The sequence below is a fragment of the Myzus persicae genome, unplaced genomic scaffold, assembly GCF_001856785.1.
Source record: "Myzus persicae strain clone G006 unplaced genomic scaffold, MPER_G0061.0, whole genome shotgun sequence".
NCBI lineage: Eukaryota > Metazoa > Arthropoda > Insecta > Hemiptera > Aphididae > Myzus > Myzus persicae.
The window spans coordinates 565,592-579,153 of NW_019100470.1; the positions used below are offsets into that span (position 1 = coordinate 565,592).

Sequence of the window (13,562 nt, forward strand, 5' to 3'; positions counted from 1 at the left end):
TTTTGATTCCTCAGAAAAAGTTATTAAAACTTAATTATATATTATTAATAATTTATTGATAGGTACTCGTTATGTAAACGCTACAGCGTTTAAATATAACTGCTACTGAATTCTTTATATTATAGTCTACTGGTATTTGGTTATTACTCATTAATATTGATCTATGATAATTATTAATGTGCGCGCATATTAAATGCTAGTTTGAAATGTTTGAACCGGTTTCCATGTTTTGTTACATTGTATTGTATACTGTATAGGTATATTATTTATATTTTGTGTTATTGATCATCGTCTCCGTAATTTTTTACGACTTTTACAACCCCAATCGATGTTTTATTTACATGTAATATAAACTACAGAGGATACAGACATCTGACTGAACATGACAAACAAATCAACATCACGGTTACACATTTTTTTTAACCCCCGTCATCAAAATACAAGACTTTCTTCTCCTTAAATTAGATACACTTGTACAAATAAGTACAATCAGCAGATTGCATAACGTCTTATAAAACTTATTGAACTATGTTACTGCAGCCTTTTATGGCTTCTCTGTGTATTGTGTATTTATAGTAAGCACGGTTACCTAACATCTACTGCACCCGAGTAGAGTGTAATCAATGGCACAACCACCTTGGTTTGGGGGTTATAAACCTCCCCCCACGAAATCTTGTTTTTTTTTCGCTGAGATATGTAACGATGTAAGCCCCCAAGCACAAAATTATTTTCTAGTTTGGCCACTGCGAGTAGATAACCGCGGTTGAAGATGATCTGTAGCTTATTAATAATTGCCGAAAGGACGTCATCTGTCGTCACACATCGTCATAACTGCTCTGTGTCTCCGCTGCAGGATACTTTGTTTTGTCAAATTGGTCGTTACTATTTTGTTTTATAGTTTGTTATTATTTTGCGGTTTTTTTGTCTTCTTGCTTACAATTTCTTAATACTAGATTTTATACGTAAATATTTATTAATATATTTATGTTCACCAAACATGTTCACCCTTTTTTCTTCAATGATGCAGTTCTTAAAAATCTGATTTTTAGAGTTTTTAAATTTACTTGAAGACCATATTTTAAAATTCTTGAAGTTGTTGTTTTCTACAGGAGATACGAGCTTCTATTTTCAAATTAGAACCCTCCTTATATTATTTTTATAATTATTTAGCGGATCATGTTTCTGAAAATTTTGTCATATACTCGGATGTATATCAGAATCAAAATTCGAACAAGTAGTTTAAACTAGTTTTTGAGTAATTTAACTATATGACATGTGTATTAAGGATTCATTGGTTCACGGTAATAGGTTTTGAAAATATGGGGGCTATGATGATTTGAACATTTTAGTGATTAACCAAATCTATCATTAACAATTTGTAAAAATGGTCCAAGTATAATATTGTTAGTTATAGGAAATAGTCAATAGATATAATATTACATCTACTTTATACTTTTGAGAAACCATTTTTAAGGACTATTATCCTCAGAATAAACATTTTAATAAGTGAGAAGCTACTTGTCTGAATTTTGAATAAGGAAATTTAATATTTTCGAAAAATTATTCACCAAACAAATTGCAGTGAAAAAAGGTGATTTCACATTTGAAAAACAGGAGTTTCTATCATCATCACAAGAGTACAGACACTCATTAAATGGAACGAAAAAATCTCACAAATCTAAAAAAGTTTATTCAAAAATTTCAAAAATCAGATTTTGAAAAACTGCATTGTTGAAGAAGAAAAAAAAGGTGAGCATACTTAGTGAATAGTGAATCACCATGTTCATAAAAATATTTATAACATATTTATCTATATTATATAATAAAGGTCCTAGTACTTTACTAAGTACTTTTTCACTGTTTTTGATACGTAGGAAAATTACCATAATCGTCCTACACGGAATTAACCGAAATGATCTGTTCAGTTAAGACGACAACGGTGGCGGACTGCCGAGCAGAAGCAGACGTCATTGAAGACGTTCGTTAGAGGACAACGAATTTCGAACCCCGATTATCGAAATCGGCGAAACGCCACTCGTCCCGGTGGCCGGTCTCGACGGTCCATGTTCCGCAATGCCGAGGGCTGTGGTGAAGCCCACCGAAATTAATGTGAAAAACGTAGAAATAATGGTTTTGCTCGTAAAATGTCGGAGAAGAAAAATTGTCGGCGGCGGCCGTGCCGGAAAACAAATAGCAGTGTTGCCATGAAAACTTTGCGAATCCGGCCGCGCGTGCAACACCCCGATTTCGCACGAGTGCAGAACGGCGAACGAAAATATCGAAAAAAAATTCGTTTTCACTGTTCCGTCGCTGATCCGGCCCACGGGTTGCGGTTGCAGGGTCGTCGACCCTCGGCCGTCGTTTCAACGGGTCCGAAGGATTATTGCGCGGGGTGTCGCCAAGACGAGTTTGTTGACCTTAACCGTCTTATCACCGAAATAACACCGCTGATAACGGTCGTCGGGCATATCGATATTTGATAATATCGTTCCGTGGCGTAACGTCGACCGCCGTCTCGTGCCACTAGTCCGTTTTTTTGCGGTAACCGCACTCGAATTGATCGCGTATTCGTGTTATGAGTTTACGACTTACGTCTCGCGAGTGACATCGTCGTATTCAGCGTTATACGTAAACGTGTGCTTGATGCGCTCCCATTGCCCGAACTGCATATTTGCAGTTCTGTGAGGTAACGTTCGTCGATAATAATTGTCGTTATTAAATATTAATTTACGGTAATATTATAATATTATTTTCGCTGTATTCGATAATGGTTGTCTTGTGTACCGCACTGAATAATAAACATAATTTTTTTTTTGTAGCCTCCTCGTTTGATTTTGAATTAAAATTCACACGGATATGAAGTCAATGTGACAGTGCGAGTTTCTTCCTTGTTTGCGCAGAAAATCAAAAAAAAAAAAAAAATACACAAACCTATTTTGTTTTCTTATTAGTGCTTGTGCCTATAAAAAAAATCAAAAATGAAGACGCTGAATTACCATGGGAGTGAAATGTTTTTATCACTCTCCGATACTGTTGGGCTATCTGTAGATTTGGTAAATATACCTATTTTTTTAATTTTCTATGGTTTTGGTATACATTATGATTATGACTTCCAGCTTTATGACAAAACATGGATTTCCCCAATACACTTATTTCTTCTTCAAATAAGTCAAACCTATTAGAGGTTTGATTCAAAGTTTTAAAATTGTATGTCTTATAGTTCTTGTATTTATGCCTTGTGATAACTTTCATTTTGGTCGATCGTAATGTATTTAAAATCATACAAATAATCTAAAATGTATATAATAGGTATTATTAATTTTTTTTGCACATAATACACATTTATTACGTATATATATATGTTTTAAAAAATCTTAAGGTATTTTTGACTACTGTTGCAAAATACTTTGTAATTGTACATCTACCCTTTGTTATTAAAATAAATAGTTAAATAAATAAATATGCATAGTTAAAAGGGTTTTTAAAACTGTAAAGTACCTATATTAATTAAACAAGGTAGGTATTGCCTAATACTGATTCACATTAAAAGTTTTTCTCTTTATATGTTTCTTTTGATTACATGTTTGTTTAGTTTGATTGACATCATATGTTTTATAAGTATTTTATAATTGGCAATAATTATAGCAAGCTATACCTACATAAAAATATAATAATTATGATAATTATATAATATAATTTAAAAAATACATGACAGTTAATTCCAATGTATTATTATTAAGTAGTACCTACCAGGTACCTAAAATAAATTTATAAGACCTTGATAACTATTACTTCATAATTACATGTAACTTAAAAAAATTGTATGTAGTTTTTGAAATGAAAGATGTTCCATTTATAATAACTATGTTTACATAAATCACTGTTGAATTTAAAATTCACTCTACTGTTGATAAATGATATTGGTAAACATTGCATTTTAATGCCAAAAAAAGATTTTAAAAACGATTCTGAGTTTACCTTGGGTTTAGCCTAAAATAGTGTAGATTTTCTAATAACCTAATATTAAGTGTGGTTGCTTATATTAGTTATTCCTTCCTTTTTTATTTTGTGATTTGCTTTCTTTATAGGTACTGCAAAATTCAACAATTTAACCAAAGTGTATGTGTTTTTCCGTTTGTTACAAACTATTAAGAATAAGCAAAAAACTTCAATAACCAACACTCATTATTATACTTTCCTAAACATTTGTTTTTGCACTGACTAACATTTTCAGGATAAATGCTGATTATAACTTAACTCTTTTTAAAAAAAAAACTAATATTTCCATAAAATATTATAATTCATATATTTTGTACATTGACATTTTTAGAAAAGTAATCTGCTATAGACTATTAAATTAAAATATATGCAAGTGGCAGCCAATTTAAAAACAAAGAATGTATCAATGACTAACATGTCACTAAAAAAGGTTAAAAAAAATATGGAAATTATGTATGAATATCTAATTTTTCGTCACAATGCAAACATTTATCGAAAGAAATTTTTAAAAAAGTGAAAACACTGACATTTAAAAATGAAGCAGCACAAGCCAGTATATTGATTTACAAATTATTATTTTAAACTTTAAAGCATTGATGGATCTCATTTTAAAAATTGTTATGGATATGGTTTGGCTTACTTAAAAATTATCAAGGATTGTTTTAGATTATGTTGAAAACAGTGCATAGAAATTATTACACTAGATTTAAATTTTTTTATTAAAATTGGTAGTTGGTCACCTCATTGGTTATGATGATTTTTATCTTAATTTTTATCTACATGACTGTTTGAAGAATTTCTTATTCATTTGTAAAATTAATACTGAAGTTCTAATCTAAGGACCCACTACTTTTTACTAGGTACCTTACACAATTTTTTTGAAAATGTTTGGTGAGGGGGAGGTGGCAGGGTTTCTCAAACTTCTCCACAAATACTTATAATTTAAACGTTTTGTAATATAATTTAACTACGAAAAAAAAATTCCGTTGTATATGTTCTGGTGTTAATAATTGTTATTTAATACCATATATATGAATTATAACTTATCATTACCTAATTTACCTAGTATTGTAAAATAATCAAAAAGGTCAGTATAATTGTTAATTATTATAAGTTATAACTACCTCTATGATAATTGACCATGAACACATTTTCATAATAGTATTTAAACAAATAAAATACATTTAAATCTCTTGACAATAATCAAGTAAAGTATTTATCTTTCTTTGACAACGCTTTATAATACCGGAAGTTAAATACTATTAAATACTATAAATTAGATTACCTATACAAAGAACTTAAATACATAAGTCATACAATTGGCCGTGTGACCTGATTCAATTAATACATAATATATTTAACAAAAAAAGTTGACGTGTTATATATTGTGTTAAAAAAGATACTGTGTTGTGTGTCATAAATGTTTGTTGTACATGGTATTTCTATGCCATTAAGGAATTCATTTTTGATTTACACATTGTGTACACAATTTGATTAGATACTTATAATATTTCAGTGTAGTAAATACTATTTTAATGCACTTGCCATTGTTTAATATTCAAATTACTATTAATGTTTAAATTTGAAGTGACGCCAAATTCAATGATACATGCTTAAATACGCTTGTATTTTAGCAACCTTTTTTAATATTCATGATAAACATTTTATTTTCTGTGTAAACTAGTATTAAGAAAAATCTATTAACATATCTTTGTTTGCATAACTAAAGCATTTATATTGGATATATTTTATATTTTTCCTAAATTGTTGTTATCTTGATTCTAGATTTACCCAAGCTTTAGTTAGTACTTATTAAAAAAAAATTAATAAACAATAAATAATAGTAAAAAAATACAATATTGAAATTTGTACGTGCCTACTTAGTTTTTTGTGATTTCATTAAATTTTACTTACACCTTATTAGTATAATGAGACAGTTATTTTTAGTTCTTTAATGTACTATGCATCAAATAAAATAGTTTTGTATTCTAATATATTTCGATTTATTAATGCATATCAAAATTAAAAACATGTTTTGTTAGAGCCTACATTTATTCAAGATAATACTAACTTGCATTTTTTGTATTTTTTATATTCTGAGCCGAGCGAGAAATGTATTGATGTTACAATGGTATTTGTTTTTATTTTTAGATTGTGAGCAGAGAGAGTTGTATAATGTATTGTTTTTAGAATGATGTGATTTTTTGTGTCATTTCTTTTTAGCCTTTTTTATTTTTAACTTTAACATTTCTAAGATAACTGGTTAAAATTGGGTAAACCGAAATATTTATTACTTTTTCGATTTATTTTGAAAGATAACAATATCAATTAAATACCTTGAATATGAATGCAAGGTTTCCTCTAAAGTCTAAGTATGGTTTTGAATTTAAGAACTAGGTGCGCAGTGTAGCATAATATGCATTATTTGTTTTCTTTCTCTGAACCACCGCAAGAAACAAAACTTGCGTGCATTACAACTAATAATAACAATTACGTAATCGTTTGTTGTTAGAGTGAATTGACGTACTATCAAACTTGAAATTAAAAAGTGGGTAAGTGGGTGTCACTCTGCTATGCAGTAGGTTACAAGTGGATTAACGTAATGGAATATGTTAAATTTGAATTCATTGGTATAAAATAATTGTATACAAAAAACGATTCTGAGCGAAGTCCGCCTAATAATAGTAAATTATTATAATATTACTAACTACTAAGTATATTTGATGATATTACTGTGATTAAAGTAATTTATTTTACTATTAGGCATCAGAATAACAGTAGTCAGTAGGTTAAATTCATTTTTGCCCAAAAAATTACATTTAAAAATGTCGTGTGTATAAAATATAAAAATATACTGTGAGAGCGTCATATACCCACGAATAATATTTTTAAACTACAATAAAATAAGTAAAGTTGTTAATCTTCTTGGTTTTCATTTGCAATTTCTTCAAAATTTGGAAATAAAATATTTGTAATAAATAACTGTTACAATTTTTGGTTATAGTTCACGTAAATAGAGGTAAATAGTTCGTATTTATGAGAATTCTTGTAGGAAATATTGTATCCGAAGCTATAAGAATTGAACATTTTATTATTTTTCAACTACAATAAATTTGAATGTTGACTTTTTCAAACTTGAACTTTTTTTTCGGAAAGTGTTACTTAAGAGTAATATTGTCGTACATTTTTAAGAGCAGACTAATAGAACATTTTTATGAATTTCTAACTCAAAATAATTTGTTAATTTTCGTGATTTTGATGAAGTTTGTCAACATTTTAACTTTCAGACGCTCAAATAAAATGATTGTGAATTTACGCTTTACTTTTTTTTATTTCTACCAAAAAGAACTTTTGAAGAACGTTGTATTATATTTTCAAGATTTTCGACCGAGCAAACAATTTTTTATCGACATTAATTAAAATAAAACTTCATACAATTTTCTTATGACTATAAATATCCCAAAATGGTCGCAATATTTCAAAACGTATTGATATGTAAACATTCAGTGAAAATGTCATGTATCTACAGTTGTTTTTTTAAAGTTACTCAAAAAACAAAATCGATTTTTTTTCAAAAACGGTTTTGCGTAAAAATCTCAGTTTTTTCTTAAATTTTTGTTGGTTTTTCCTTACGCTTTTGATAGTTATCAGGTAATTTACTTTGACTACTCAAAGTGCAAACTAGATTCATTTTCCTATCAAAAAAGATGCCGTTGAAGAAAATTGAATTATTTGTACTGTCCCAAAACACATATTGTAACATCGTTGAGCATTTAATGTAAATCATCGCTCAACTAGGTATCTAAAATATCATATGTTTGTACTTTGAATTTTTTTATGATATTAACTTTTTAATGCAAGTTATGAGCACCTAAAATATTATTATTAAAAAATGCTCATCGCAGAAAAATTTAAGTATCGTGAATAATCCAACTTACAAACGTCAAACTCTAATAATGTTCTTAACTTAAAGTTTGATAATATGTCAATTCACTCTAGTATTTAATCTAACGACACAAGTTAGGGTCTGCTGAACTCAAATTTGTTATATTGCTCTTGAGCCGGAGAAAGAAAACCAATAGTGTGCTGACAATCTGACATCCAATTGATGATTTTGAATTATGAAATCATATATCTGTAAAAAATAAATGAAATTGGCCTATATTTTTTCATATTTTTGACGGGAGTAAAAAAAAAACCTTATAAAGAACCTTGTTTAAATGTCGAACCTTACCTATTTATTTTGAGTAATCTTGTGAACTTTTTATATTTAAACACTTAGAAAATATTTGTGCTTATAAAATGTCAACTATCTTAAAATTGCTTTGAAAAGATTGTGGATATGCCATATGCGTGATTCCGAAAAACGGATTTATATAATTGTATAGGGCAAGAGAATGATGTATGAATTTCGGGACGAGTCGTGGGAATTCATGATAAATATAGAGTAGGAAAATTGTATTATTTCACTTAAGTGGGACGCTGGGAAAATACGAGATTACAAGAAACATGAAAATGTTGATATTTTTAACCGTAAAAATTTGAAAATAGTTATTTAAACTTTTTATGAAAATTTTAAGTATCTTAGGTTACTTTGAGTAAAATTCCAGTTCTTAAAAACTGTTTACGTTTTTCCGGAAGCTTTTGAATATTATTGGGAATTTTTACTTTTGTAATTTTGTCTCACAAAGAAGAAAATCAAAGCATTTTTACTGCTACAAAAAGTAATAACAAAAAAAAACATATAATTTTAAAATTAATACATTTTTCGCTCAGAATCTATCATGAAATATCATTTATACCACTTATTTATTTAGTTATGTGCAGCTAAATTAAGTTTTACACGTATTTTTACTTGATATTATTATTTTATCAATTGAAATTTTATTTTCAGGTGAATTTTGTTATTTGTCAACTTACAGCATTATGTATAGCGCCGTTAATGTATACATTTTTGCCACCAAAAAATCAACAATATGTATTTCTTCGAGAAATATTTGGACTTACAATTGGATTGTCCATGGCTTACATCTGTTTTGGATAGTAATATACTTTTTTACAATACAATAAATATATTGCGTCCAATCTATGTTATATTAAAATTTAACATACCTAATATAATGAAACAATAAGTCAATAAAACTGTTATGTTATTTTTTTTATCTATTTGAAATAGTATTTGAACATAAGTGAATGTTATACCTGCAGGTGATGCAAACATGTTATTCATTATGTATTTTGTGTTCAGCAGAATCAATTTAATTTAGTGATGTATCTTTTATATTAGAGTGAATTGACTTATTAATAATCTTAAAAGTAACAACATTATCTGCATTTGTATTTTACAATATTTTAATCTTTGAATACATTTTAAGCATTTTTAAATCTTAATAGTTTGTTTACTCACAATTTGCTTAAAAAATGGAATATTGTACAAACTTACATTCGACTATTTAAACACAGATAAGGTTTTTAATTACTAAGTTTAACAACCAGTCAATTCACTATAATATTAAAGCTATCAACACAAAATTGGTTCTGTTAAATGTAAATTTTGCTAATTTATTTGTTTGTAAGACAGAAACAACAAATGGTATAGTGTCCTCTTTAACAGTTGTCGATTGTTCATACAATATTTTATTTTGAATAACATTTTCATAGATTATAGTTAATATCCTAATTTTGGAAATTTTAAACTTTAAATTATAACTACTTAGTATTCTTTTACATATTTCCATTAACAAATCTGCTACTCATTTTTATTTACTAATTTGAACTAATGATTATTTCTATCATGTTGCACCTTATAATTTTATCAAATATTTATAAAATAAAAAATACTACCATCATAAACTATTAAAACAAAGCACTAAACATGAAAAGTTTAGTACCTTGATATAATTTGTTTAGTATTTTAAGTTATAAAATTTAATATTGAGTGATATCTAATTATAGATTCTGAATCCTTGTTTTTTTTTTCAGTCAAATGTTACATCTTATTATTCTACCAACAATATGTTATGTTACTTTACAAACATTAAGTCCAAATATGATACATAAGTAATTATAACATAAAGTTATTATGGAAGTTTTGTATTAACTTTAAAACATGCTTAATTCTTATTTCTTTTAGGGCTGTTTTACTTATATGTTGTTTGTACTTATCACTATTACATATTTATCGTCAAGTTTATGAGTATGGATCTTATACCTTGGATATTACAGGTAACTTATATAAAAAATAATATTTTATTGTCATGTATTGTCTTTACTTTGGTTACATGTGGAAAAAAACTAGTAATTTTTATTATTCATACATTTTTAGTTAAAATTCACTAGAATGTTGATAATATTTTTAAAATTGTTTACAACATTTGATTCTTATAACCTTTAATCTAATGAACCTTTGTTTTTTTTCTAAAATACCTATTCAATCATTTAATTATCTAAACAATAAAGTTTTTGAACATTCCAGAGATTAAATTTATAAAGTATGCCAACTGTCAATTAAGTCCTGCGATGAGCTAGTAAAATGTTAGCGAAAGAAAATAAAACATAGTATAATGTATATTAGGAAAATACTTGAATTACACAGATTTAAAAATATCTTAATATATTTTTTTAATTCAAAATAAAGTAGTTGTATTGATTTTTCAGGTCCAGTAATGGTTATGGTACAAAAATTATCAGCATTAGCATGTGGCTTACACGATGGCCTTATGGCTGACAAGAAACAGTTAACAGATATTCAAAATCGTTACAAGATTAGGTTAAATATTTTGTATTTAATTTTTCTTGTAATATGTTTAATTAATTAACTAAAGTTAATATAAATTGTTTTCTTATAGAAAAGCACCAACACTTCTTCAATACATAAGCTACTTATTAACATTTCAAACAATTTTAGCTGGGCCCAATGCTTTTTTTGAAGATTATATAGCCTATTTAGATGGTACCAATTTTCCAAAAAAATTACCAAAAGAGGCAAGTATCTATATTTTTTTATTATTATTTGGTATTTTTGTTTTATAAACTTATTTTGTTTAGGCTAAATCACCTCCATCTCCTTTAAAGCCTGTATTGAAAAAAGTAATAATTACATTCATATGTGCTCTTGTGATTTACTTCATTGTACCAATGTACCCAGCTTCTACATTGATGGGTTTGTAACTATTTTTATTTTTATACTTTGCGCCACGAGAGATGTAGCCTGTGTCCTGACCAATTCGCGTTGGAAACTGCGCATTCCCCACATATTTGACATATCAACGTTGTACTATTACTATTGCTAATGATTGTACATTGAATTACACGAGTGGGGGAAAATAAGGCCTCGTAACAGTCTCTGCCGTTAGTCTGCATGTTCAAACAGATTACTTCTCTTGTGGCATAGAGTATAACTATTTATATTTTTCAATATTTATTGTATCTGGCTATCTTTTCTACTTTTACTTGGTCGGTTTCTTGATAATTAAGGCTCAGAAGTTATTGCAGCGATGCATGTATATAATTAATTGCGATATTGCTCTAAAAAAACTTCAAAATTGCACTACATTTTTTTTTTTTACAATCCAAAAGAAAAGTACTTGTATTTAAATATCATTCATTTTTGTTCATAAAAATACATGTTCATTGGCTAATATACCTATAACATAGATGGATTTTATTCTATTTTTCAAAATCATATGTATTGATAAATTGCCAAAAAAACTACAATTTAACCAAAAAATGTTCAAAATTCATGAATAAAATGTTATAAACATAAAGCAGCTTTGTAGCATAACAATACAATTAACTGACAGAAAACAGTGCAGAAAATGTAATAACTTCCTAGCCCTAGTGTTTATATTAAATTAACAAATTTATATGTAGTCCGTCTAAAAGTTTTTGAATGTTATAAAGAAAATGAAATTGTATTTGGTTTTTTTCAGATGAAAAATTTTTGTATGAATCTCCATTTTACTCAAAAATTTGGTTCATTATAGTTATAACATCTTTAACTCGTTTCAAGTATTATTTTGCTTGGACTTTAGCTGATGCAGTTTGCAATGCTTCTGGTTTTGGATTTTCTGGTTACAATGAGAAGGGCGAACAAGAATGGAATCTACTTGATAATATCGATATTTTAGGAGTTGAAGTATGCACTAGTATTCAAATTTAATTATAAATACTTCTATATCATACATTCAACTATTCTCTAAGTGTTCACTTTTATAATATTTATAAAAATCTGTCAACATTTTGTTTAGTTTGGTGTTAACTTCAGAGCTACTATTGATGCCTGGAACAAAGGCACAAATCTGTGGCTTCGTTATGTTATGTACGAAAGGGCATCTCCTAAATATAATACTGTTATGACATACACTTTATCTGCATTTTGGCATGGTTTCTACCCGGGTTATTATGTGACCTTCCTTACTGGATCATTATTTACGAATAGCGCAAGAATGGTAATTATATAAAAACCGTCTGTTAATATTAATTATGAAATAAACATGTTCTGTTTATTATTTTAGGTTCGAAGATGTTTATGGCACAGGTTCCAGGAACCTAAACCTGCAAAACTCGCTTACGACTTTGTAACATGTTTCTTGACAAGACTTTGTTTGTCCTACATGACATTTTCCTTCATACTCTTAGAGCTTATGCCTGCATTGCGTGTCTTTTGGTAAGAAATTTACATTTATTCATATTTATATACACATGTTATTGTTTACAAATGACTTAATAAAATGTATTTGGTGTTATTTTTTATCGTAGAAGATTATATTAAATTTATTTTGAAAAATATTGATATTTCAATTTTACAAGTGTCAAATTTCAGTTTCATTGTTTAAAAAAAAAAATATTTGTAAATCGCTTGAAATTTAAAATCATCACATATTTTTTTTTTTCCAGGCATCTCATGTTTTATCTGCACATATTAGCTGCATTGGGCATTTATGTACTACCATTAATCGTAACTCCGCTCAAAACAGTCAAGAAAAAATCACAATAATTGTATGTTAACGGTTATAGCTAGCAACTATAATCTTTATGAATTCGATCATTAAAAGACTGTATGTGTGGTAAATCAAAACTTTTAATTTATGAAGTTAAATTAATTAAAAATCTCATTGGAAAAAAAATAAAGATAATGTCAAGGAAGTTTATTAGGGAATTAAGGATAGTAAACTATATAATATGATTTTAACATAGTATGTAATTTATTATGTTGTATACTTGTATGCATAACATTAAAGGTCATGTTGGATGAGCGGGATAAAGAAACGCATGGAACTTATATTAATGAATGTTTGCTAAACGTCAAAACACATTTTAAAAAGTCACACTGATAAGATGGTTGAAACGAGTTCTGGCATTATTCTAGCTCAGCCACAATGGTATTATGATGAGGGAACATGCTTTTGATTAAATTTTTATGCACTACATGTGGTTATAAGTGTTTTGCTCATAATTTTCATTAGACTACTAAAAATATAAATCACAAATCTTAATAGTAAAAACTATAAAATTACTAATTTTAAATTTGTTGTACTTGTTCAATTATTTTACTGTATAAA

The 13,562-nt window shown here is 27.7% G+C and overlaps 1 protein-coding gene across 2 annotated transcripts; it reads left to right on the forward strand.

Moving 5' to 3' along the window:
- The first annotated feature begins 2,493 nt into the window (after window positions 1-2,493).
- Window positions 2,494-13,405, forward strand: LOC111042772 (lysophospholipid acyltransferase 1-like). Of its 2 annotated transcripts, none has more exons than XM_022327474.1 (12): window positions 2,494-2,732; window positions 2,820-3,053; window positions 8,894-9,042; window positions 9,982-10,059; window positions 10,133-10,224; window positions 10,657-10,768; window positions 10,848-10,983; window positions 11,047-11,161; window positions 11,931-12,136; window positions 12,249-12,449; window positions 12,516-12,667; window positions 12,898-13,405. In XM_022327474.1, exons 2-12 carry the CDS (start codon window positions 2,979-2,981, stop codon window positions 12,995-12,997), a joined length of 1,416 nt encoding a protein of 471 aa, XP_022183166.1. In that variant the 5' UTR covers window positions 2,494-2,732; window positions 2,820-2,978; the 3' UTR covers window positions 12,998-13,405. The 2 variants fall into 2 exon arrangements, with proteins under 2 accessions (XP_022183166.1, XP_022183172.1); XM_022327480.1 differs by having other exon boundaries at window positions 2,494-2,686.
- The last annotated feature ends 157 nt before the right edge of the window (window positions 13,406-13,562 follow it).

Excerpts from the sequence above, each read along its gene's own strand:
- LOC111042772 (XM_022327474.1), top strand. The coding sequence starts at position 2,979 with ATGAAGACGCTGAATTACCATGGGAGTGAAATGTTTTTATCACTCTCC. Across the intron at positions 3,054-8,893 it reads TTGGGCTATCTGTAGATTTG|GTGAATTTTGTTATTTGTCA; the intron begins GTAAATATACCT and ends TTTTATTTTCAG. Across the intron at positions 10,984-11,046 it reads CAAAAAAATTACCAAAAGAG|GCTAAATCACCTCCATCTCC; the intron begins GCAAGTATCTAT and ends TATTTTGTTTAG.